The 26,951-nt window shown below is 46.2% G+C and overlaps 1 protein-coding gene across 1 annotated transcript; it reads right to left on the bottom strand.

Moving 5' to 3' along the window:
- Positions 1–409: 409 nt before the first annotated feature.
- On the bottom strand, positions 410–26,634 carry LOC146812928 (C-type lectin domain family 2 member E-like). The gene is made up of 6 exons (XM_085615231.1): positions 26,568–26,634; positions 26,363–26,470; positions 14,015–14,232; positions 8,772–8,875; positions 1,368–2,900; positions 410–1,208 (listed from the first exon to the last, which is right to left on the bottom strand). Exons 1-5 carry the CDS (start codon positions 26,632–26,634, stop codon positions 2,780–2,782), a joined length of 618 nt encoding a protein of 205 aa, XP_085471357.1. The 3' UTR covers positions 410–1,208; positions 1,368–2,779.
- Positions 26,635–26,951: the final 317 nt, after the last annotated feature.

Raw genomic sequence — 26,951 nt, 5'->3', positions numbered from 1 at the left:
GGGGCTTCAAGCCCCCTTCCGAAATCTCCTCTCTAACAATATTTCTCGCCACCTGAGTAGCGCATGCGCGCTGAAACGCTAGGCGAGACCTAAAAATTAACGGCTCCTTGAAGGAGCGCCCCATAATGACCTGTGCTGGGCTTTTTCAAGTTACCCATTTTATTTTAGGAGGCAAGCAGTCACCCCCCAGTAACATTTCAAAACTAACCCTATGTTTCTAAAGTCACAAAATCTATGACCCACCCAGGATTCACCACTATGTAAAGAACTCATTAGGCTAGAACATTTGATCTTTAGCTGGGAGTGCAGCACCCTCCAGGGACTGGGTCTATGGTTGCATTTTGTGTGGCGTTAAGATGTTTGTACATATAAATATACATATATAAATTAAAAAATGCACAGACACATGTTCATTTCAAGTACTTTATTGATGGTATAATACAGACAGTGAGTTTGATAAATGTTGAAATGCTTTATTGACAATTGATGGTATTTATACATGGCTATGAATCACAATAAAGTACAGTGAATTGCTAGTGCTTTTTTACATGGGGATTATTTCTCTTTTAACTAGTGCCCTGGCTACAAAACCAACAGGCTTGCCTTGTATGTTGTTGTGAAGACCCCTGACAAAGCCAAAAGGCCTGCTTTATATACATACCCCCCTATATAGTGATCTGCTAGCTGGTGTAGGTGAGAGGGTATTGTGATTTTGGGGCCTATGACCCATTAGGTGATATCAAATGTCATCTGTTATTTTCAATCTGCAAGATGTATATATTTGTAAGTTAATGCGTAGTATTTAGTAGTGTGTGTAAAAATAAAGTTCTTTTACCAAAGAAAAAGCACTGACTGAACAATCATTTATTAGTGGTTCCCAAACTTTTTAGACCTACGACCATATATTTGGCCCAGCAAACCTCTGCGACCCACCTACCTTTAATGGACCCGAGTTGGGCTGATTTTTTTAATCCAACTAAAGCATTGGTAGTGCGCTGTCATTTACAGGCAGCACATTTTCCATTTAAATCGCGACTAATTTTCTGCAGACATTCAGTTTTACTGAAAAAACTATATAGCACACAAATGATGTGTGTAATTGGGTTGTATGTGAATGTTTATTAATTGTTCATTATAAGGTGAGATGTTGACGTATTTTTACCCTATTAAATCTGTTTTCAGCACACCAGAGATTTACAAAAAATATGCTTCTTCAATTTATATTTCCTAACTGTATACAGTTCATTTACAGGTATTTACATTTTGTTGTGTGTTGCAATAAAGAAAAGGGTAATCCTGCAGTCACTTTTCAAACTACCTGAACTCCAGATAGATTGTCACATAATTCATGTTAAAACTCCTCTCACTTTCCAATAAGGAAAAGTAAACACCAATCCCCTGTTAAAAGACGAAGCAGTCATTTGACAGAAGTCCTAGGCTGACATTCGATCTTTGTCTTTGATGCAACAGGAGCTGTGACTAGATAAACACACAATTTAAAGGCATCTTTACTGCTCCATTTTTTCCGACTCACCAAAAACCGGCTCGCGACCCACAGTTTGGGAAGCTGCTTAGAGTATCATTGAGTGCCAGTGAATGGTGAGTGCTAGCCCATTCTGCACCATGCCACCTCCCCTGAGTAGGCCTTGGACTGCTCTGCTTCGCTACCCTGAGAGTCGTGCACTACCATTGGGTCCTTGATTTACAATAAGGGTAAACTGTGCACCTGTTACTGGCGCAGGCCGCACATCCTGCACAACCAATAACACAATCTCTTACAAAGCTGAGAGACATCCTGCACAACCAATAGCCCAATCTCTTACAAAGCTGAGAGACAACCTGCACAACCAATAACACAATCCCTTACAAAGCTGAGAGGTAATGCAATGCTTATGACCTCACAATCTCTATACCAATAAATAATACCCAAGAACAAAATGTTAAATATCAACCCATAATTAAAACATAAATATTATATATATGGTCATCTTTTTCAAAGTGTTAAATATAATGTAGTATGTCATTTCATCTGTAAGATTATTCAACATTTGCGATTGCATCTTCACATAAAGGGGGAGATCATGAAGGTTTCATTTGTGTCCCAGTTATGGTGTACATGGTTGGTTATTGAGGTTATGTATTGCAATCCTAATCATAACTTGGAAATGTCAGGCTTTTTTCCAGTTTTAATTTGTAACCGTAACTGCATTAACTTTTTCTCAGTGCCATACAACTGTATAATGTAAACAAGTCATTAAAAAAATTATTTGCATATTAAAAAACATGTGTTTTTTGCATTTCCCAGGTTGCAAATATGCAGGAGACAGCATCTATAGTAACAGTCCAAGCGACGTCGAGTCGATGTTGAGGTCCATTTAATCATTCATCTGGACTTTATTAGCCTGACCTCCATTCTGGGCTGTCCACCTAATAAACTCATGTCATTTTGAGGCATGAAACGCCTGTGAACCAGGCTTAGCTTCGAAGGCCGAGTCCTCCTCACACCACACTGCAGCACATAACATGGGACGCAACTGTGGCCACACTGCGATGGCCAACATGGAACATAACTAAGGGTACAAATAGTTAATACCTTGTGGTATCACATCCTACACACTGCTGAAGGGCTCTAGCATCATGTTATGTGCTGTGACCACTGGGCACCTCTCACAAATCCAACATCCTTCCATCAGTACATTATCCATGGCAGACTTCCTTGACAGGGTCTTTGATAGTAACTCCACTTGCTTTTACGGAGGGCCGGACTATGTGCTTTAAATTAGATCTTTACGCAGTGTGCTGGTTTGGTGCAGATATGTCTCCGAAGAGAGGAGCACTTGGCGCTGCTGAAACCCACATGATTTAGATAGACGCAATCTGAGCCACCAGCTATCTCAGTCCTAAAAATAAAAAAAGTCAATGTTAGTACAATGTTTAAAATGATCACATTTTTTTTAACGAACAGCTACATGATATATGCATCCACAGTTACAGACTCAGGTTATACAACCTATTAGATACCGGCCATGCTATGGCATCTCCTTGTGGGGAAATAAGATAATGGCACAGGGAGGATATCCAGTGTGTAACTGGTCATCAAGCAGTGGCAGCAGGGATCCGGTCTGCCACACTAAGGGAGGAAGACCACACAGTGTAGGGCAAACGTTAACATACACAAGCAGCCTACAAAGCCCATAGGTTGCAGTAAAGGAATCGTCCTTGGTTCTCATTTGGTAAACAGGCCAGAGCAGCAAGGCACCTTTACCAGCAGAGTGGTGCAGGTGTGCGAATAGAAGCTACTAATCACCAGCCACAAACAAAACGTGAAATGTGAACACCAAGATGAGACAAGCATTGACAAATCCAATATATCTGCGCCTTTTTTTATTATACACAATTGCACACAGGCAAAAGACATTAAAAGCACACAATGTCTTGCACACACATGTCCACATCCCCCTGTCTCTCACATACATATACAAAACACTTTCAAACACACAGGCAAGCACAATGTCCTTACACATACCAAGAACGGTACGAGTTGAAATTGAGAAATGGATCCGCACTGTGACTGCTAATTGCTTGAATTCTTCATTACAGAGATAGGGATGGCACACCAAAAGAAGCCCGCAAACAATCACCGCTCTGTTTGACAATTTCCTCAAGACGCTCTTTGCCAACTTTATTATTGCTGTCCAGCACAAAAGAGCATCTTACACTGCAGTCAAACACAGGCTATGTGAGCTAAATCTCACTTATTCTCTTCTGTTCCCTGCCTGGCTTAGAGTGGTCCAAGGCAACAACTCACTTTTGTTTTTAGTATCCTACAACTGCCTGGGACTGGCTTGACTAATTTTACGATTCCAATTCGACAGCCCTGTCGGTGCCTGCTCCCCCGCCCAGAAGACACGAGGCGCTCCGGGAAGTGTCCTTGAGGAAGAATGAGTTCACCTGCCTCATAAAAAGGAGGATCGCCAGTCTGCGATTGAGGCTGGGTCCTCCCTCTGTGGCCCTGGTTCAAAGGGAATTCCTTGGAGTTACCTAAATTCTCTGTGGAATTCTGCTCTGCCCTATACACGCAGCAGACCTGGAAAGTTCCTGACCCCCAGATTGCCCCCTGCTTTATGGCTTACCTCAGTCTGCCGTGGCGGTGATCAGCGATGTTTCTCCAGTCCTTCCTGGGCCATAATGAAAGTGAAACCACTTCGCTGCAGGACCTGCGAGGACTGCGCATGCGCGATCATGGGAAGTGGAGACATTAAACCGGTCTTTACTCTCCATGCGTGCGCATGCACAGTCCTCGCAATTCCTGCAGCATAGGGGTTTTGCACCGGCAAGGAGACAGGAGGAGGACAACCTGGGTATGGAGAATGCCAGATTCAGGTAAGGAGGACTCAGGCACAATCTGTCTTCGCTAGGTCTGACCTGCCCCAGCATCCGTCTCCCTCACCAACCAAGCGTTGCCCCCTTCTCGCCCCTCAGCGCTTGCCCTGTCACCACCCATAATTTACTAGCACCTCTCTCTCACTGTTTAAACTCTGCAACCCTCTCCCTTACCACCACCCTTCATTCACTGTCCATGCCTGACAGTTCTTTCACTCTCCACCAACCCTCACTCACCACACATCCCTCACTGTCAAGCATTCGCAGCCCTCTCTCTTCTTCACGGTCTGTCCCCGCAGCCCTCTGCCTCACCGCACACCTGCCGTCCAACCCTTACTGTCCTCTCCCTTAAAACTAAGGGTGGGCGGTAGGGGCAAACTCCACCACGCAGCGGAATCTGAGTTTTTGCCGAACTCCATGCTCCCAACCTAGTGTGGATTTGGAAAAACTCCCCACACTCTGCTGGCAGAGCAGAGTTTGCCACCCACCCTTACCTAATTCATCTGTGCTCGATTTGCATGACTCAGCCAGTGAAACGGACTTCCATATCGCACACTCCGGTGCCAATATCGTGGACTCCCCCGGATGTTACTCCACAAACTGCTGATGACTTGATTTTACTAATGTAATTTGGGACGGGGCCCACATGTCTGGACCTGAGCTTGCAGACTGGAAACCTTTTTCCACATCCTAGTGTTTGCCCGGGAGCCCAGATTTGGGTGAGGGCAGGGGTCAGTTTTCAACCCCACAGAGTAGAAGTAAATGGAGTGGGCAGATATGCGTTGTTAGAGTGCATTTTAGATAGTTAGCCATTAGTAATGGGCAGCATATATCCTCCCAAAGTGGAAATGTAGCCTTTCTTAGCTGCTTGAAAAGTTCTCACTCGCTGGCCTAGGATGCCCTGAATATTGGGTGGCACGTCAATGGTCCAGCACAACAGCTTAAACCGTTCCTTTCCACCACCACACCATGCAGTTGTGACATCCACTTGACTCGCAGGCTTCAGGATTGGGTTCTAGAGGACATTTGTTGCAAGCATTACTCACTTTCCTGCAAATATTCTTTTTGTATTCCCTCCCCCCTTATAATATAGTCTATATGTGCACCTCATTGGAAGAATTTGTCTGGGTTTCAGGGACGGGAGAGTTAGGAATTAGTATTTAAAAATCCTTAGAAATTCATGGAAAAAAACAAAGGTTACAGGGACGTTATAGTTAGGCTGACATTTTACTCGTACAAAACAAGAGAAATTCAGCCATTATAGTTAGCTGAGCTAACTGTAACTCACAATCCCGCAATGCACTGCTTATGACATCACATATTACATCACTCATGACATGGTCAGTGACATCATTGATGACATCTTTAATGACATCACTGATGACATCATCCACAGCATCTGACACACCCACTCAGACCCCTATAGAATCTTTTATACACCCACTCTCACACAACCATTGCCCTGCATCCATCTGTAGCTCATTGATAGGGGTTAATTAGATACCCTCAGGATCCAAGAGCAGCTCATCATCTTTCAGCAATCCACTATACACCACATCCATTATGCAGCCACCATCATCTGAGCCCAGAGCGGCTGTCTATTTAATATGTGTTGTTCTGATATGCTTCCCAGCCCTCTTTCTTTGGTTCTCAGCCTTTACTTTTGTTTTTTGTGCTGCCATAGTGATCTAAGGCCCTCTATTACTCTGGTTTAGAGGAAGAGGTATGCAGTTCATATAGTTAGAAGGATGGAGGCAGAGGTTATGTTGGTAAAACACCCTTACCGTAAGGTGGAGATGGGGCGTCTCCTAATTTGGGAAAAGGGGCTTCGTCATAGGGCAGGCTTCTCGTCAGGCCGGTGAAGCAATGCCTGACGGGCACCCTATGAAGGGCTCTTTGTTGGAGATCTTTTTCCCAAGCTGTGAGGTGTGGTGCAGGTGTGGGGCCTCGTGGTGTAGATGTGGCCAGGGTGCGTGAAGGAGTGGTCTGGGACGGGATAACATGGGGAGCAATGGTGCTCCAAAATCAATTTAATCTGTGAGCCCACTGGCCCCAAGTAAAAACAGCAAAGGTGTCACCGCTGATATAATAGTCAGAGGTGGCTACAAGTTAGTGGTCAACATGTTTCTCACCTTGTGTGTCAGGGATCATGTGGCGATTTGTCACGACCAAAGGATATAACTATACTATCTGCACAGTGGTTGGTCCGGTGATTCTCTCAGGGGTGAACCATGCACTCAGAAACCTAGCATTGAGGTACCCGTTTATGAGATGGACCGACCCGAAGTGGGTGGTAATAAGACTCCATGGAGTACAAGCAGAGGGTGTAGATTACATTTGTTAACGTACGTTCAGACGAAATCCATTGTCGTGAACCTACCCATCACTCCAGCCGCTCGGACGAGTCTAATCCGTCTATTATTCTGGCCAGTTCCTTCAATGGTTCAGTATTGGCATCGTACTCTAATTCCAACTCTGAAGAGCATGACAGAGTGCTGATCTCTGAAAAGTCGAACAATGGTGTAAAAGAGCTGAGTCTAGTGTACCCTCTGCTTTGAAGCCATCCAGGCCACCCAAGAGGGCAGGTGCCTGGGGTTAAAAAATATCAGCTGTAACTTCATCCAAGAGGTCAGATGATGGCAGGAATCAACCATCCTTCATAGGTTGTTCACGTCTAGGTAGCACATGCCTGCCTGGGGTGCCATTCGGCACATCTTCCCACCCACCTGCCAGAGGTATATTTCTTTGATATTACAGTAGCGAGGTTAGATAGATTGACCAATTAGCTATGGGCTAATGGCGGCAGTTATTGTGTATGATACACTACAGTACTGTCCCTGCTAAATAATGCTGTTAAACTGCTCCGGGAATTCTGTAAATGATTATATTGTGTATACCTTAAGGAGCACCGGTGGATGGGGAGGGTGGGGGGAGGGGGGAGAGTTTGAAATAGAACAGCGTGAACTATAATTTGCTGGATAAGCTGCTGTGTTATCGAAGCTGCATGTGATGGTATTATTGGAAATTTAATAAAAATATTAAAAAAAAAAAAAAAATTACAGTAGCGAGGTTACGGTGCCTGACATGCACGGCTACAAAGGGAAGCTCCAGATTACAATGCATGTTGGCATGAGCTGGTCTTTCTTTATTGCCTTAAAAACACGATTAATAACAACTCAAGACTTACGAATGGCTGACTGTACAATCTCCGGGCTGCCAGAATGAGATTTAATAATTTACTTTAATTTCTTTTAATGTACTTAAATGTTCACCGATTCTGTATATTTAATCGTGTTACCAGACATGTGACAAAGGAATTTGTGTTTTTGCTTCTGCTGGAATTCCTACTGCATCAATGTATTGTCAATGAGCTGTAAAAGATAAAGCTTTCTTTTGATACTATCCTAAAAAAAATATGTAAGTACAGCCTGGGGGGTGCCTGGTTCCAGAAAGGGCTTCAGATGCTGCTTTTGGTGCTAAGCATCGCAAATGCCTTTGAAAACTGAGTTTCATTTTGACCTGCTGACGAGTAATCCAGATGTGAGGATGGCACAAACTATACTACTAAGAGCCTATTCCAGAGTGAGACACCACCCACTGATGAGGCATGGCTCCAGCCAATCAGCATTGAGAAAAAAAAATAGGAAGTGCAGAGTGAGAGACCCACACACTCAATGTATCCCAAGATGGAACCAGATGCCACCTGTAGAGCTATTGTTAAATGTTTGAATCGAGTATGGCACCTAGTAAATAATCTAAAAGAGGAGGAATATGCGGAAAGGAGGAGACTACGTAGAGCCATAAAATTGTAGTGTCAGCACGAACAGATCTGGGGATAATGAGGCAACTGAGGGTAAATTGAGGGGAAGCAGCAGGTATTCTGATATACATGTATTAGATGTTCTCCCTATTAGGAACCACTGAACACCCCAATGAGTGTGCCACACATTCGAGGAAGTATTCTTAAAATAGATTTTGTACCAATTTCAGACTAAGGTCACATGTCAACAAGTGGGAGATGAAATGTACAATAAGGCATGTGGAAGAGATGGTGACTCAACTACAAGGTAGCAAGCGATTTATTTTTAGATTTGCTCATGCACGCAGACACCGGCTCTGGAACCTTCAAAAGGTGTGAATGGTGTACTTCAATAGGAAAACACAGTGCACATCTGATAAATCATAGCACATACAAGAAAAACAGAGGATATCTGATCAGCTCCACTGATTGGTATGTACACAGTGCTACACCATGCTGAGAGGCTACAAAATAAATACTTCCACTGTATAAATTAAAAGGGATTTGGATTAAGAATGAGAAATTTTACCTTCCTAAAAGTAGTTGAATTTTACTAGGAGATTTTTGAGCTCACAAATGAAAAACATACCTATTGTCCATTGTGCTACCATCAGACCACGTCCATGGCCGGTTTTGTCCTTTTCGCAGGCCGACCCAACGATCATTTAACCCCTTCTTAGACCGGGCAAAATCCTAAAACAAAAAAAAGAAAAACACATGTAAAAAGTTGCAGACACTTTCTCGTTCCATGGGTCCCATTTTGTTGGTTCACATTCATTCAATTTATCTTTGGTTCTTGATATGCCACGTGAAGTCCATGGGCGGCAGAGTGGTTTACAACATAGCATGGTAGGGTAACCCAACCGATAATGGACAAACGGATACTAAAACATGAATGAGGTCCACGGGGCAGTAACAAGCCCATCGTCAAGGTTCTAGCAGGTAATTGTACATTACCAACCTGAACCATGACAAGTGACATGTACCGATTAGGTAAGGCCTTTAAGAAGAGTTTTCTGGAAATCCTACTTAATGACAGAGACTGGTGCTAATTTTGGCATAATTACAGTAAAAGCATACCACATCCATAATGCATTCCAGCATCACTATTGTATGAGAGTGGAGGACTTTCTGAACCGTGGAGTGTCCAACTTGAGCTTATACAAAAATTATTTAAGGAAGAGTACGAGAGCCTCCAAACAAAAGGTGTCAAATTGTGAACTGTTCCCAGAGAATGGCTGGAAATTTGAACTGGAAGAGTGTAAAAGTAAGTGTAGCCACCACTTGACATTAATATGATGTCACAGTTTTAACCAGACATCAAGGAGGATTCCAGAAGCTTTTAAAAAAGAAACTTGTCGGAATTCCTAAGATGTGGCACCCTTCAGCCATCATGGCTGAGTCGCCAAGGCTGGTGCCCCTTAGATACCGCCTCATAGGTTCAACCAAAAGAGGGCTTTGGTTATTAAACTCAACATGACACAGATGAATGGGCTTCTACTGAATAAAACAACACTGCAGATAGGGTCAGGAACCCATCTCCCTAAGCAAGGAAGCTTTTGCTCACAGATACATCATTTGACTTTTGATTCTGAAGGAAAGAGGTCTACACAAGGGGCCCTACTGCGAATGGTCCAGTTATTCTAATTAAGATGGTTGATGTGCAAAAGCAGGACTGCCTGAACTTAAAAGACTTCGTATAAGGCTAATAAAAACCCGACTGAGACAAGGTTCCAGGTTAAAACCTCATGGGTTTATTAAACAATATGAACATTACAGAAAGCAAAAAGTAATTAGCATAATAAAAATAATCAAAGTCTAATTCTAATTTCCTATTGACCAAGTCAGAATCAGCAAGAGGACTAACAAAAGGTCTGCCTCTGACGAAAGCTCAAGAAAGAACTAAGTTAAAATCAGTAAACAGACTGTCAGAGTCTGCCTACAAGTAAAGCTAAACGAGTTCAAATAGAGAGATTATTACAGAGTCCGCTCAGTTAGAAGCCAGGAAAGCCCTGGCTCATCTTGAGATGGACACGGCTTTTATGAAGTTTCAGGGTACAGACGCTACACTCATTAATGGTATGTGAGATTACATGACAGGGTTGGACGAGCAATGGTACAAACTCCTAAACCAGTAAGAGTCTTGTGAACAAGATACTTCAACACCTACTTCCCAAGGGATGTCATTGGTCAAGCTACCAAACTGAAGCAAACTGGCATTTTATGTATCAGAAATACAATGGCTAGCGCAGCCAATGAATGGCAAATACAGGCATCGGGGCAACCTTGGAGAGCTACAAAAGCAAAGAACATCCTGAGCATTTCTTCCTCGCGAGAACAGAAATATTACACTTTCTATTTGTACCAACACCACAGTTAAGGTTCATTTTCAATGATTTTCACACACATCTGTTGATGCAGCTGATTGCGGCCTAGGCATGCTAACTAAGGCATGTTTAAATTAGGTATTATTTTCTAAGATGTAAAAACTCTCCCACAATCCAGTAAAGAGAAAAGCTAACCTGGTGTGCATACCACATCCTGGGAGTAGTGGAGCGGCCTCCATACTCATGACTTTCGGGTGACCGAAAGCGGATATCCATGCACAGTTCACTCCTCGAGTTCGACTGACATTTCACGCTACAGAGGAGTTTGCAACTTTTGAGAACTGTCTTCAGTTGCAATGTGTCCTGGTGCAGATTGGAACATTGTGGCTCTAGATTCCTGGGATCACTCTGGCTTTAACTGCATTTTCTTTTCCCTTGATTCAGACCTTTAACTGTTATTTCCATGCTGGGTGGTGGGGGGGAGGTGAGGGCTGGAGAAAGGGTGGGCGGGGAGACTGGGGGAGGGTGGGGGGGGGAACCTGCACGGCGCATACAGGTCATAGTAGCCCCTTTACTCTTTCAGTTCAGAGTCTCATGGATCTTCCATAGTGTATCAGTTCCATTTAGGTTTCAGCTTCCATGAGAGTTATTTCACTCCCCAGGATTGCCATGTGCAACTCTTGAATTTGGAGGCCTTTTAGGGCACATCTTAAATACACAATACCAGATTTCAGACTGCTTCACCCTAATCCTGGATTATGCCACTATCATCCTGTGGGGTCCCTCATTAAGCTGCATTTAAAGGGGCAGCTCAATTCCTGAACCCTGGCCAGGCTTCTCAGTCACTTACAGCCTGTTCTCTGTCCCCTAGCGGTCTAAATAACACCCTTACGGCCACGTGACAGAAGCACTCAGCCACATTGGTCTGTTCATGGAGGCCCCTAAAGGCATGCGCTGATTGTTGCATCTGAATGGACGCAGGAGCAGTAGCGGCTCCTACGAGACGGGGTGGTAAGGCGGGGGGTTAATTTATAAAAATAAAAAAAAACACTTGCCAAAGAACGGCCAGCCAACTGCCACCTCCCCTGTGTCTGCTTCCTTCTTCCTCTGCAGTCCAGCCAGCAGCAGGAATCACCCGGCACACAGGCTCCGCTGAGCCAATCACAATGCTGCAATGCAGCGTTGTGATTAGTCTGAGAGCTGTGGATCTGCGCTCAGACTCAAGCAGGGAGCCTGTGCATGTTCCTCACCAGGCTGTGTAATGCATCCTGGTAGGAACATGTATAGTGCGCATGAACGGTTTGGTTGGCCCAAGAGGGCCGGCCAAACAGTTCATGCGCACTTTGGGAGTGCAAACCTCTCCTCCCCCTACGCTGCTCAGCCCCGACCGCCCCACACTGCACACAGGCCACTGACTGCATGCAATAGGAAAAATAAAACGGCAATAACGATCCTTCCTTTCCTTTTTGCGTAGTGGGGCAACGCTCCTCCGCCTTAGCAGAGGAACGTAGCAGTGATAGGCTGTCAGCAGCGCACCCCTCAACCTGCATTTGCACTTCTTGTGAGCTAAGAGATGAGGATGAGAATAAGACCGAGATAAGCACGGCTCGTAAAATGCTTGGTTACCCACTGGGTGTCTTCAGTCTTCTAAGACAGAGGCGTCAAATAGGGTTGTAGTAGTTTACAGAACAAGGTAGGTGATTCTGTGTGAAGCGCGTTCAATTGCAAACTAATGTCAGACGGGAAACAAAACCCTGCACCCAGAAAGGGTGCAGCGGTATTTGTGTTGCTTGTAAAAAGGCAAGAGAATGGTAACACCGGGTACAGAATTGGGGGGGGGGGCGGGGGCCTTACTAAAACCTACGGAGCAGGCACAAGAGCGGGTCACAGACTAGATAGTAGCGAGAGATAATATTACTTGAAGGCAACAGATGTATTGTTACCAGCTTCTATACATACAGATGGGAGGAGGACTTGTTAGGGGTATCAGGCAGCATTATTTCAAATGCTGTGAAGCCTTCCAAGAAGATATAAGAAATTGCAGCAATTGAGAAAAGATCAGATGGGTAATTAGAAAGAATTAAATGGGGTTCAGAACTGTAGGAAAATGGTTGCAGGTGGAGACCAGTTTGTTAGTTTGAGGCTTCGTGGACAGGGAAGAGTCCAAAAAGGCCAAAGTGCTTACTCTGTCTACAGACACGGGTCGGTCTCCTAAGCAGGGAGACAACCAAGCCAAGGGCCAGGTCCATGACAGGCCCCTCGGAACCAACACCTCAGGTTTACTACAGTTGAGTTTAAGTCTTCGTGAGCATCCGACTGAAGATGAAGAACATTCAGACATAGGAATGATGGTGCCAACCAGCCTACCACCCAAGGGTGTCATGATCCGAGCACGGATAGCATATTAACAAAATGCTACAACGAAAGGAGCAGATGACCATGTCCAAAAGAGCCGTAGAGGTTAGAAGGAGGTGAGCAAAGGGAGGAGTCCGAAGGAACACCACACTCATGGTCACAGATGGAGCACTGCCAAGGATCACTCAGAGCTCATCTAAATAATAATAATAGTAACAATAAGTGAGCTTGTAAAGCGCCTGGTTACACTCACTAGTGTGTCTCCCTGTCTGTAGCAGTAACTCTGAGAAGGTTAAGTGGTGAAACCTATCCACATCTTTTACTTCAGTGCATGGTCTTTGAGCCCATCCTTGTGGAGTCTGGACACCCTTCTTTGAGGGAGAACTGATGCAGGTTCAGGATACATTGTACTGAATCAAGACTGCAATGCAGCTTGTACGAAAAGTGCAGAACTAAAAGTACAAACATGATACAAGGATAAACTCCATACCGTACTCTGTCGAAACCCGGCCTGGGAAGTACAAATCTACCAACTTATGATTCTGGTTTACCGTGTGAGGTGGTGAAAGAGGCACTCGGCCCTCGACAATCCCTCAACCTCCTCTAACTGAGGAAAAGGGGCTGCCAATGTCCTGGGGTGTTTTCACACCCTTCACAGCCATCGGCTGCTAACTGCCGCCAAAGACAAGCTGGAAACCGCTTTGTGCAGCAGTTTCCAGCTCCTCCATGTTACCGTGAGATTTTAGCTCCTCATCGGGTGACCGTTTGAAGAGAGATGAAATCATGAGACACTGTAGTGGCACCCTGTGAGGTGGCAGGTCTGGAAGAGTCGTCTAGGACCCAATATGGCTGTAACTGAACAGGGTGTTCAACAATTATCACCCATCACAGGCAAAAGCAATAGTGGATGATAACCAAGACCAGAAGAATGCCAGAACTGTTCTGTCTTTATATTACACAACTAGAACAATACATTTGAAACTCGCCGGTAGACTGACCAGAGGACAAGCGTGCAGGACATCTAATAAATATTAAGATGGGATCTTGCACAGTAATTGGGTGGGGTGAGGGCCAAAGAACACTCATAGGTTATCCAGAGGCAGAAGAATCACAGAAGACAAGACTAGTACTGGACTTTCAAACAACTTACCATTTCTTCTCTGCTTTTAATCATAGCCAGATGGGAAGAGAGTGAAGCACATGTATTATTGGCGGATGTCCAGTTTCCTTCATCTTCAGAGACAAAGAAACACGTGCTCTTGTTCAGGAACCATCCATCCTCACACTGGCAGTGTATATGACTGCCCATGTCTTCTGCTGTGCTGCTCACATCATTTGCAGGGGAAGGCCCTGGGACGAGCTTTACAACTATTGAAAAGAAAAGGGAGGTAGCAATTAATAAACAAATACAACTAATATGTTAGCATTCAACACTATACTTCACTGTGCAGAGATCTCCGACTCGACCGCAGAGTCTCCTTATAGCAAAGTAAAGGAAACATGAAAATATAACTTGAAAACAATGAAATAAATTAATATAACTTCATTTTAGATGTTTTAAATTTAGAACAGAAGAATTACACCACTTAATTCAATTTTAAACAAATATTTAATGGAATGAATAAAATTTTTCTAAACTTTGATCAAAAATTAAATTCCCCATTTGATATGGGAATGTCCATGGACAGATATATTGGGGTACAATAGGAAGAATCATGGCGCAGGTAACAGACGTGGAGGTCTCTTGGAGCCAAAACGGTTCCTGTTACTGATCCCAGGGGAGGTGGCGTGGCCATGACATACCAGGACCTGGCTGGCGGCAGTGGTAGCCAAGCGTAACCTGGCTAGGAGTTGGGGTGCCCGTACCCTACCAAAGGTTGTTGAATGGAAGAGGGATCTAGACTGGTGCTGGTTGGCAGAGGCTGTCAGAAAAAATAGGAAAATATTTGGGGACACTGGCAGCCCTAGCCCCCCCGGAACCATAGACTTACTGAGAGGTTGGTGTCACATTGTGGGGGGGGGATACTCGCTTCAATAATAGTAAAGAATAGATAAATCGATGTTCGAAATATATGTACAATGGTACCTAACTGATATACTGCTATTATGTTGGTTACAATAAAAAGAATATTACAAAAAAAACATAAATATAAATATATTATGCATGAATTATTATTAAAAATGATGCCTAAAGTTACTTAAAAAATAAATTTAATTATATTTTAATAAAAAGTGTTCCATTAATTTTTAATTCAAAATCGGGTATTGATCTATTTTATAACCAATAAATGTTCTATTGATATATTTGAATGTTAAACTTTATTAGTTTACATTTCAAACTATTTTAAATAATTTAATTATTTCCTATGGAATTTTATTTTAATTCCCTGCATCTAATTATTTACTATGGGAGGGTGTAGCAATACCTGTGGTAGGTCATATGCAGTGCCCATCTTTTTTTTTTTTTTTTTTGTAGTAACTTACATTCGGATTTTGTCAATTTTCAAAAAGTGGTAAACTTACACAAAAGTGTAAGTTGCTCAAAAGTGCAAGTTACCTTTGTGAATTTGCCTCTACATATACAAAATTACAAATACCATCTCTCCTACGAGGGTCTAACAAGGAATGTGAAATTACAAATCTTCTATAGTCACGGTTTGTTGGAGGGAGTAACCAGCACCAAAACCCTTGCTTAATATCATAAGTGTGTGCCTCTTGCCACTAAAAATTCAAGCTCCGGCCGCTGTATAAATAAATAAAATGATCACCGATACATGGAGGGCAAGCGCTTTTTTGTGGCAGCACAGACCTGCTGCCCAATCAAAATATGTACTCAGTGGCTTTAGTGGTGCTGGATCTCAGTGCGGCATTCGACACTGTGTCACATAAGACACTTCTCGGATCCCTCGCAACCATGGGGATTGGTGGGAAAGCCTTGAAATGGCTAACTTCCTTCCTTTCAGACCGTACTTTCCAAATCTCTTCGCATCCTTCGAAATCCAAAATTTATCCTTCACCTCACGGGGGTTCCCCAAGGTTCTATCCTTAGCCCTCTCCTTTTTAACCTTTATGTTGCCCCTTTAGCCCTTGTTGCACAACGTTCCGGATTAAATTTATTCACTTATGCTGATGATTCCCAAATAGTTTTTTCCCTTTCCCAAGCAGACCCAACTCTGCCTTCTCCCTTACAGACAGTGAGATATCTGATTGGATGTGCCTTAACCTACTTAAACTTAACAGAGATAAGACTGAGGTTCTGGTGCTTGGCAACAAACCAGAACTTTGGAACCCCAGGCATTGGCCAGCTGTGATGGGCCCTCTCCCTACTCCCTCAGAGCACGTACGGAATTTAGGTGTTACGATTGATAACACCTTGTCCATGAAACATCAAGCAAATAAAGTTGCGGCTACCTGCTTTACCATCTTGCGGTGGCTCCGGAAAATTTTCTGGATGTTACCCACGGACGTGCAGAAGTCCGTTGTGAGTGCCCTGGTGACCTCGAGGTTGGATTATGGTAACATCCTCTACCTGGGGGCTTCCAGGGGAGTCACTCGTAGACTCCAACTAGTGCAAAATGCAGCCGCCCGCCTCTTCTGTGGCTGTAGGAGATTTGACCACATCACCCCCCGACTTCGGGAACTCCACTGGCTTAGAGTCGAGAGCCGCGTGAAGTTCAAGGCATTGAGCTTCATGCATAGGATCAGAACTGGGGTCGCTCCTGCGTACCTTCAGTCTCTTGTCAAACACTATGCTCCCTCGCGTTCCCTTCGCTCCTCCTCTCAGCATCTATTCTCTGTACCTAGGTACAGGCTTTCTAAAAAAGGAGGTGCCGCCTTTGCTAACCTAGGACCGCGACTATGGAACTCACTCCCCTTTGAAATTCGTAGCGAGAACTGTCATGCCCGCTTTCGTAGAGCCATTAAGACCTGGCTCTTCGACCAATAACTTCTGCTGGTGTTTGTTTAGTTCCTCCGTCTTCTAGCGCCGGGAAACCCTTTTGGGTAGCTGTTGCGCTTTATAAAATTATTAAATAAATAAATAAATAAATAAATAAATAAATAAATGTACTCCTGAGTACCAGCATGTCGGCAGAGCCAATACCCTCTCTTGGTAGGGCTTCTTAAAGTACTTTTAAGTTGTTAACATAATGTCTAGCACCAGCTGCACCGTCAAGCCAGACCTAAAAAGTGCAGTTTGGAAAATGGTCTCAGGTTTGGAGGTCATTGTGGCCCTTGCATTTCATTTTCAGCAGAGGGTAATCTGACCATATTTGAGGAGGGTCAATGCCATTGACGAGTTAGAAGTGGGCCGTTCTAGGGCTAAAGAGGCAATGTCCTGCGCGGAGGTGATCAGTTTCCCCGGATGGGATGGTCACTGTATGTAGGGGTTTTAGTTGAGACAAGGATTTGTAGGGGCTAAACCATGTCCGGTTGTTTAAATGTCGCCAGTTTTGAGATATTGTTAAGATCCTCAGAGATATGAAGGACAGATACTGTTTAATTGTAAACACAGAATTTATGCCTTTGGTTTGCTTCTGTGCAAACTGCTGCAGTGATGAGGAAAGGGGAGGGGTGCATGAAGGCCATGACAATTATTTTGAGTAGGGCCTCTGGCCTGATGGTATTTGTGAACTGGGAGATTCAGGGTTCTGGTATTTCCTTTGTGGGTTGATGTTGAGAGGTTCTTGTTGATATTCTAGGGCAGTGGTTCTTAACCTTTTGACTTTCGTGGACCCCCACTTAATCATTACTGGAACCCAGGGACACCCATTGAATCATTATTGGAATACGGGGGAACCCCAATTAGTTTTTTTTTTAAGCTGTGGACCATGGCCTAAGCATTTTTGATTATTTGAACCTCTAAGGAATACACTAAAAATACAGAAACAATCAATAATTAAACAAATACAAAAATGATGATTTTTTCACTAATATAAAAAAAGTTCATTTTAATGGGAAGGCTGGAGCTTTTCTAGATTGAACTGAGGTCACTCATCGTATGTGCTATATTCTGTTAACTTAAGTTTTAGCTTCCAATTTCAAATTCCTTTACTTTTTACAGAATACTTTAAAAAATGTGCATTTTTACGGTGAACAACCTTTACAACGCAACTGTTACAACGCACTACACTTACAACAAAATTTTTACAACGCAACATCCACTACAACGCATTCCATTACATAGCATGACACTACAACGCATGTTTAAAAACTACCTTTACAACACATTCCATTACATCGCATACTACCTTTACAACGCATACCATTACAACGCAATCCAACACTTACCCTACTGTTGCACCCCCTGGAGTTAGAATAGTAATTTTTACCCCTATACTATGCGTTGTAATGGTATGCGTTGTAAAGGTAGTATGCGATGTAATGGAATGCGTTGTAAAGGTAGTTTCTAAACATGCGTTGTAGTGTCATGCTATGTAATGGAATGCGTTGTAGTGGATGTTGCATTGTAAAAAATGCGTTGTAAGTGCATGCGTTGTAAAAGTGTGCGTTGTAACGACATACATCCCATTTTTACATTTTGCTTCTTTAGTAATCTGTTAATTTTTTTAAGCAGTTGCGGACCTCCTGAGTAGGCTGTGCGGACCCCTGGGATCCACGGATCACAGGTTAAGAACCACTGTTCTAGGGAAGCCGAAGTCACCAAGAAAATGGTTAGTGGATAACTGTTTAGGCATAATATTAGTAAGGTAACCGCAGTGTCCAAGGAAGGGAAGTTATTACATGGTGGGCGGAAGATGGTAAGATAATTTTCTTTTGGTTTAGTTGATTAGTGTTGGACTTGGCCCTTTTTCCCTGAATTTTTTCGTTTTTGCAGTGTTAAGGTGCAGGTGCTCCCTTCTCCCAAGATGGCTGCCACAGACCCCTGCTACTGCAGAGTGGTCTTTCATTGTAGCACCCTAGCTGCCAGGAGCTGGCTGGAACCCCACAACAATGTTGCGACACCAGCCCGCCTTTTTTGTCCCATAGGTAGGATGGGGAAGCGCCTGGAATGTGCTGGGACCTTCTAGAAGGGAGGTGTGGTTTTACTTTTGCCGCCTTGGCTAGAGGTCACCTGACCTAGGGCTACTTAAGTGAGGGAGGGAACTTTTTGTGGTGAGTTGGCCAGGGGGTAAAGCAGAGCGGGAGAATCCACGCAGGAGTGTAGGCGGTAGGGCCTAGCCAGGGACTTATGCCTCTGAGAGTGACAGGATTTAGGTGCTGCCTCTTAAGTGAGTGAGGGACCCTGTGAAACCCACTGATCTTGCCCAGCAGTAGGAGGACCCCGGACACCTCTGCCCAGCCTGACTAGGAAGGACCTAGTCGCCAACTCACTCCCTACCCCCCTTTGTAACAGAACCTCTTAAGGGCACCAGATACATCTGCGCCATCAAGACTTCATACAACAGCGGAGAACAGACGCTGAATGCTGACTGCGTGTCCAGTCTGAACCCTGAAATCATATGCCAAGCGCTGAGACTGCGTGTCCAGACTAAACCCTGAAACCCTATGCCAAGCAGATTGAGGAATCGCTGGGGATCGACCAGGTATTAGCGCTGTGACCCCTGCGCTCCCTGGCCTGGCCTGGGACCCCCGGCAGCGTGCTCCGCTGAGCGCGGAGCTCCCCAACTTAATTTGAGCCCCCCCTGTGGCGTGGAAGAGAAGCGCGCTCACCGCTGCGGCCCGGAGGCCGGAAGAAGTGCCCTTCAGTGTCACGAGGCCCGCGGAGAAGCCCGGGGCCCCGTCGCTGCCGTCGCAGCTGTGGGAGAAGGTGCGCGAGGCCGTGGACGAGTTCCCCCGTCGCCGCCGGAGCGGACGCCTTCCGACGTCGAGATCAAGGTAAGCCCGGAGGCTGGGATTGACCCCGGTGCGCCCCCTACTGGTTGGGAGCCACACCGCACCCTGAGCCCGGGTTCCCTCTCCGTGGGAGTCCCCCTGGTTACCACGACAGAGAGACCCCGCCGAGGGATCCTTTCCTTGTTCCCCCTTGACTGTACTGGAGCGTGGTGCCCTACGAACTGCACCGGAGCACGAGAGACTCGCTCCGCAAGACCCGTTGCGCTCCATGCTAAATGCTCCGTGTTGAAATATTCACTGCTACTGATTACGAGTAGCGCCCCATTCTAAATGCTCTGTGTTGAAGTATTAACTGTCATTGATTACGAGCAGCGCTCTGTTCCACATGCTCCGTTTTGAAGTATTAATTGTCATTGATTACGAGTAGCGCTCTGTTCCACATGCTCCATTTTGAAGTATTAATTGTCATTGATTACGAGTAGCGCTCTGTTCTACATGCTCCGTTTTGAAGTATCCATTGTCATCGATTACGAGTAGTGCTCTGTGCTAGATGCCCCGTTCTGAGGTAGTCACCGCTTAGCGCGCATAGCGCTGTAATCACCCCTAATGCGCTACAGGTAGCTGAAACCGCGGCAAGCCCGCGAGGTCTGTCCTGGCTCCCTGCACGCCCCCAGGAGTGGCGTTACGTTCCCCACACCCTACTAAGGGGAGTCAGACGCACGAGGGTGGCCTAGGGCCTTCAGCGAACCTACTAGTGAATAACGTGCTGGGGAAAGTGAAGCTTGCATGTACATCTCATTGAATTTATATCTCATGCAGTGCCGATATATTTCATGAATTGCATTTATAGTATGAACTGCATTTAGATCTCATGACTGGCATGTACATCTCAATGAATTGTATTATAAGCTTATGAATTGCACTGATATCTCATGAACTGCATCTACCTCGACCTGCTTGGATAAACTTGAGTATTTGCATAATTTATACAGTGTGGCGTCACTTATTGTGTGTGTTCCCCGTTCCATGAGAGGTGCGTGTTGTATGGTTGCTTTACACACAGACCTTTGGGTGCCCAGCCGCTCGTGTCACGTTACCGCCATAGGGACTGGTGACCCTGGTTTCCTACATTGTTGGCGAGCGGTGGGATCTTGGGACCTGTGACCATACAGCACCCTTCCGTGAAGCGGAGGGCGCCACAATTAAACGCCTATTTGTTCCAAAGCTCTGAAACCATTGATTGCTGCATTAGTGTTTCCACTGTCCAGGCTGAGAGTGCAAGAGTCCTGGTTAGCTGGTAACTGTCACCCAGATCCTAGGAATTTTCTCCTTAGTATCTAGGTCCCCACCTGCCAGAATGGAATTCCGGTTAGCTGACCTCGAGGGGTACACTGTAAAGCAACTGAGGGAGTTCGGGCAGGGGATGGGGGTGCCTGGGATGCGGAAGGCCAAAGGACCGGGACTCTGCACCGCCATTAGGGCATGGGTAGAGGCCCACCCAGAAGGGAGAGGGGATGAGGGACAGGAGGCGCCAGATGCACCTCAGGAGGAGAGAGCCCAGGAAGTAATCGACATATTAAATGTAGATGTGTCTGAAAATGTGCCCCCAGGGAGACGTTCTGGGGCCAGTAGTAGGACAGGGTCGAGAAGGAGTGCGTCTCCAGAGGAGTACGAGGACAGGAGGGAGGAGAGGCAGTTAAAGTGGGAGCTGGCCAAGTTGGAACAAGACAAAGAAAGGGAATTGGCCAAATTGGAACAAGAAAGGGAAAACAAGAGATGGGCAATGGAGGAAAAGAAGCTGGTGCACGAGCTTCAGCTAAAAGAGCTGGAGCTACGCGCCCTCCAATTGAACGCGTCCAATAAGGACGATGGTGGCAGCATATCGAAAGACCCCCAAGAGCCAAAATTACCCAAGGATGATATCGCCAGGGTGTTTGAGGAGGCATTGGGGTGTGACCCTGAAGGGGGTGGTGCAGGGATTTTCCAACCCAGCGAGGTGGGAGAGGTTGCAGATAGCCCAGCTAGGTCCCAGGAAAGTGAGAGGGGTGTTGGGCCTCACGACCTATCCATAGGAAGGAGTGAGACGGGGAGGTGTCCCGAGGTGCCCCAACCGCAGTCTCAGGGCCTGGAGAGTTCCATAAGTGAGCCCCAGGTTGGGAGCCTAGGCTGTCCTGATGTGCCGCACAGTAAAAGGGAGCCCCTAGTGTCAGGAGGACCCAGGGCGACTGTAACCAGCGCGCCTGAGGTTCTGGGGTTGACTTAGTCCTAGGGTTTAGATCCTGGGCTGGGATGCCAGGTTCAGGGGCTGCCTGACCTGGCGGGTGCGACGTCTGTTAACCGTGTCCCCCCAGGATTGACTTCCAGGGGTACTTTTCCCGTTGGGAGGGTGCGGAACTCTGGAAGAGGGTGCAGAGGGAGGAAGGTCTTGCCTCGGGCACCGGCACATCATAAGGGTTTAGACCCTAGGTTGGGGAACCAGTTGAAGGGTCAAGGCCCTGGACTGGGGAGAGAGTGGTGGTCTGTGGGTGCCTCGCATGGGAGGAAGGTGAGGAACCCCAGAAGGAGAGGTAGGGGGAGGAGAGCCTCGCCCCTGAAGGCTGGTCAGCCTGAGGGTGCGGACCCCAGGTGGAAGGACCAGTGGAAGGTTGGGACAGTAAGAAGGAAGAGAGGAGTGGTCAACGGGCACTACAGGCCTGGGGATACTGCCCCCCACTCTGAGAGACCACACGGGCCAGAGACATCTGGACGGCCCGGGGGCCAGTCCTGGCCAAAACTAGCTAGGGAGCCCCAGTGGGGTGGTTTCGTTGGTCCAGGGAGGTTTGAAAGGGAACCATCGGGTTCCAGAGTGGAAGAGAATCTGCAGTTGCGGGCCTGCGTCCACCTTTTCTCGCCCCAAGCAGGGAAGACCATCAAGGCATTGATCGGTCTACCCTGGCTTTTTGCTGGAAGGGGGTTATGTTGGACTTGGCCCTTTTTCCCTGAATTTTTTCGTTTTTGCAGTGTTAAGGTGCAGGTGCTCCCTTCTCCCAAGATGGCTGCCACAGACCCCTGCTACTGCAGAGTGGTCTTTCATTGTAGCACCCTAGCTGCCAGGAGCTGGCTGGAACCCCACAACAATGTTGCGACACCAGCCCGCCTTTTTTGTCCCATAGGTAGAATGGGGAAGCGCCTGGAATGTGCTGGAACCTTCTAGAAGGGAGGTGTGGTTTTACTTTTGCCGCCTTGGCTAGAGGTCACCTGACCTAGGGCTACTTAAGTGAGGGAGGGAACTTTTTGTGGTGAGTTGGCCAGTGGGGTAAAGCAGAGCGGGAGAATCCACGCAGGAGTGTAGGCGGTAGGGCCTAGCCAGGGACTTATGCCTCTGAGAGTGACAGGATTTAGGTGCTGCCTCTTAAGTGAGTGAGGGACCCTGTGAAACCCACTGATCTTGCCCAGCAGTAGGAGGACCCCGGACACCTCTGCCCAGCCTGACTAGGAAGGACCTAGTCGCCAACTCACTCCCTACCCCCCTTTGTAACAGAACCTCTTAAGGGCACCAGATACATCTGCGCCATCAAGACTTCATACAACAGCGGAGTACAGACGCTGAATGCTGAGACTGCGTGTCCAGTCTGAACCCTGAAATCATATGCCAAGCGCTGAGACTGCGTGTCCAGACTTAACCCTGAAACCCTATGCCAAGCAGATTGAGGAATCGCTGGGGATCGACCAGGTATTAGCGCTGTGACCCCTGCGCTCCCTGGCCTGGCCTGGGACCCCCGGCAGCATGCTCCGCTGAGCGCGGAGCTCCCCAACTTAATTTGAGCCCCCCCTGTGGCGTGGAAGCGAAGCGCGCTCACCGCTGTGGCCCGGAGGCCGGAAGAAGTGCCCTTCAGTGTCACGAGGCCCGCGGAGAAGCCCGGGGCCCCGTCGCTGCCGTCGCAGCTGTGGGAGAAGGTGCGCGAGGCCGTGGACGAGTTCCCCCGTCGCCGCCGGAGCGGACGCCTTCCGACGTCGAGATCAAGGTAAGCCCAGAGGCTGGGATTGACCCCGGTGCGCCCCCTACTGGTTGGGAGCCACACTGCACCCTGAGCCCGGGTTCCCTCTCCGTGGGAGTCCCCCTGGTCACCACGACAGAGAGACCCCGCCGAGGGATCCTTTCCTTGTTCCCCCTTGACTGTACTGGAGCGCGGTGCCCTACGAACTGCACCGGAGCACGAGAGACTCGCTCCGCAAGACCCGTTGCGCTCCATGCTAAATGCTCCGTGTTGAAATATTCACTGCTACTGATTACGAGTAGCGCCCCATTCTAAATGCTCTGTGTTGAAGTATTAACTGTCATTGATTACGAGCAGCGCTCTGTTCCACATGCTCCGTTTTGAAGTATTAATTATCATTGATTACGAGTAGCGCTCTGTTCCACATGCTCCGTTTTGAAGTATTAATTGTCATTGATAACGAGTAGCGCTCTGTTCGACATGCTCCGTTTTGAAGTATCCATTGTCATCGATTACGAGTAGTGCTCTGTGCTAGATGCCCCGTTCTGAGGTAGTCACCGCTTAGCGCGCATAGCGCTGTATTCACCCCTAAGGCGCTACAGGTAGCTGAAACCGCGGCAAGCCCGCGAGGTCTGTCCTGGGTCCCTGCACGCCCCCAGGAGTGGCGTTACGTTCCCCACACCCTACTAAGGGGAGTCAGACGCACGAGGGTGGCCTAGGGCCTTCAGCGAACCTACTAGTGAATAACGTGCTGGGGAAAGTGAAGCTTGCATGTACATCTCATTGAACTGCATTTATATCTCATGCAGTGCCGATATATTTCATGAATTGCATTTATAGTATGAACTGCATTTAGATCTCATGACTGGCATGTACATCTCAATGAATTGTATTATAAGCTTATGAATTGCACTGATATCTCATGAACTGCATCTACCTCGACCTGCTTGGATAAACTTGAGTATTTGCATAATTTATACAGTGTGGCGTCACTTATTGTGTGTGTTGCCCGTTCCATGAGAGGTGCGTGTTGTATGGTTGCTTTACACACAGACCTTTGGGTGCCCAGCCGCTCGTGTCACGTTACCGCCATAGGGACTGGTGACCCCGGTTTCCTACAATTAGTCACGGAGGGGAGCTGGAAAGATTAAAGTAACACAAGTTGCCTGTACAGGGCCATCTTTTCACTTGAATGATGGCAATTCGACCCCCATTTCTGCAGAGTGTGTCTTTATGTATCAGGACCACGCCTTGAGGAATTCAGCTACTGAAAGGCAGAGGATGTTGGGGAGAGTCATGTTTTGGTGATGAACAGGAGGCTTAAGGAGCAAGATGTGATCAGGTCCACAATTTCTCCGGAATGTGCAAACTATACCAATTGTAAGACCCCATTCAGGGGGCCAAAGTGCAGACTGGTCCTACTGGGCACCAACTGTGGTACTTGATGTTGTTTGCGACCCGTGTCGAGAGGTACTTCTTAATATGCCTGTGCAAACTAGACAAGTACAACCTTTTCCAACAGTGACTGATACATTACAAGTGAACGTTACATTACAACTTAAGTTCAAGTGAGTAAATTCAAGCCATATACGTCCTATGATTAAGGAGTGCAACTTAGCAACAACGTAGCCATCTAAATGTGCCTGATGGCTCCATAGTCTAAGCTGCTATATATGATGGTTTAATGGCTTCAATATTTGATTAAACTTTGACTACTGGCAGGGCCACTGGAATTCTGGGACAGGGGAGAGCCAAATTATGTGGCAGGGATGAGTAAATCATGCAGCAAGAAAAGGCAAATTATGGGGCATATTTTGTGATAGTATTATTTCATTGTTTTGTCATTTGTACACTTGTTACACTGTCTGGGCATTGATTGCACCTCATTAGTACCAGTTTTACAAATAAATGATTTTATAAGTTGCAGAAAGGTGATCAGTCAACCTTTGCAAAGGGCGTTCCACTGCACGGCATCAGGTGCAGCTGCTTTTTTTGTAACTTGTGAACGGGTTGAGCTAGAAACCATTTTTTTTGTTAAAACCTGCAAATTATACAGCCATATGTGGCAAATCTACAACTATACGAATAACACTATGCCCACACAATTCCATTGGCAATCACTGATAGATTCCCTCTTAATCTGGTGGGCATTGGATTAGAACATACGACTTTGTAAAGCATGTTCTACTTGCCCATGTGTATAACCTGGTCCAGATTGCCAAGGAGTGACCTTGCCGTGGCAATGAGAATGGATGACATTTGATTTGCTCTTGGAGTTCAAAGTGCTACAGAATATTTTTAAAACAATTAAATGCAGAATTTCACGCACTAGAATTTAAAGTCCAATTCACGAGGGGATAAACTGATCATGCTCCACTGTGGAGCTCTGTTCATTCTCTAGATTTGCCTGCATTGACTTTCATGAATTTCAAGGCAGACACACTACAGCTTTAAAAGAAAAAAATAATAATAATAATATTTATATATATACATATATACACACACACACACACACACATACACACACACACACAAAAGTGCGTTCACCACAGCACCCCACGCCCCTTTGAAGATCTTGCATACATGCACAACATGACCCTGTCTCCCCGTGGGAGAATATCCCACGCACTGTTCCTTCTTCAGGGCTGAAGCGCTGCTTCAGTGCTTCAAGGCTTTGGAACATGCAGGCTTCAAAGATTTAATTTCAGAAGTTGATATTAACTTACTCAAAGGGACCACGATGACGAGGATGACCAAAAACACCACCGCAGCAACAGTAAACAACCGCCAATGATCTTTGAAACTTTTTTGCAACTGGTGTGAAAATCTGCCAGCTGAAATAAAAGAAAAAAACACCTTAATGATATACGTTTATGGTGATTCCGTAACTTTTAGCAGTGACGCTGCCCTCATTTATTAGGTCTCGCCTACGCAGGGCGCAAGCGCAGCTTTGGGGACCTTTTGGAATTGCTCCAGGCTTTTCTTCAAACACGTGCATGTTTTGCACTGTTTGCTATTAGTCCTCGTGCATGTCTGGCATTTACCTTGCGGGAGCGAGCAGCGGCCCCATCTGTTAGCAATTGTCGCACCTGCTGCTACTCGCTCACGCAAGTTAAATGCCAGACATGCCCTCAGTGTCTACAGGCATTCAGTATCCTCTTACTAATGAGTTTACTGCCCTCTTCCCTGTCGGGGCACTGTTTTCTGTACAGGAGAGGGTCTATTGATGGCGCCGTGCAGATTTTAAGCACTGGCCACTAGATGGCAGCAGTGCATTGCCCGTTACTATTTGGTTTTTGAAACCATTCTTTAACA

The sequence above is a fragment of the Triturus cristatus genome, chromosome 7, assembly GCF_964204655.1.
Source record: "Triturus cristatus chromosome 7, aTriCri1.1, whole genome shotgun sequence".
In the NCBI taxonomy this organism is placed as follows: domain Eukaryota; kingdom Metazoa; phylum Chordata; class Amphibia; order Caudata; family Salamandridae; genus Triturus; species Triturus cristatus.
The sequence above is the reverse complement of the archived record's forward strand: the minus strand, read 5'-3'. Positions and strand labels throughout refer to the sequence as shown.

Excerpts from the sequence above, each read along its gene's own strand:
- LOC146812928 (XM_085615231.1), bottom strand. The coding sequence starts at position 26,634 with ATGCACGTGTTTGAAGAAAAGCCTGGAGCAATTCCAAAAGGTCCCCAA. Across the intron at positions 26,471-26,567 it reads AAGCTGCGCTTGCGCCCTGC|CTGGCAGATTTTCACACCAG; the intron begins GTAGGCGAGACC and ends CTTTTATTTCAG. Across the intron at positions 8,876-14,014 it reads TTAAAAGCAGAGAAGAAATG|GATTTTGCCCGGTCTAAGAA; the intron begins GTAAGTTGTTTG and ends TTTTTGTTTTAG.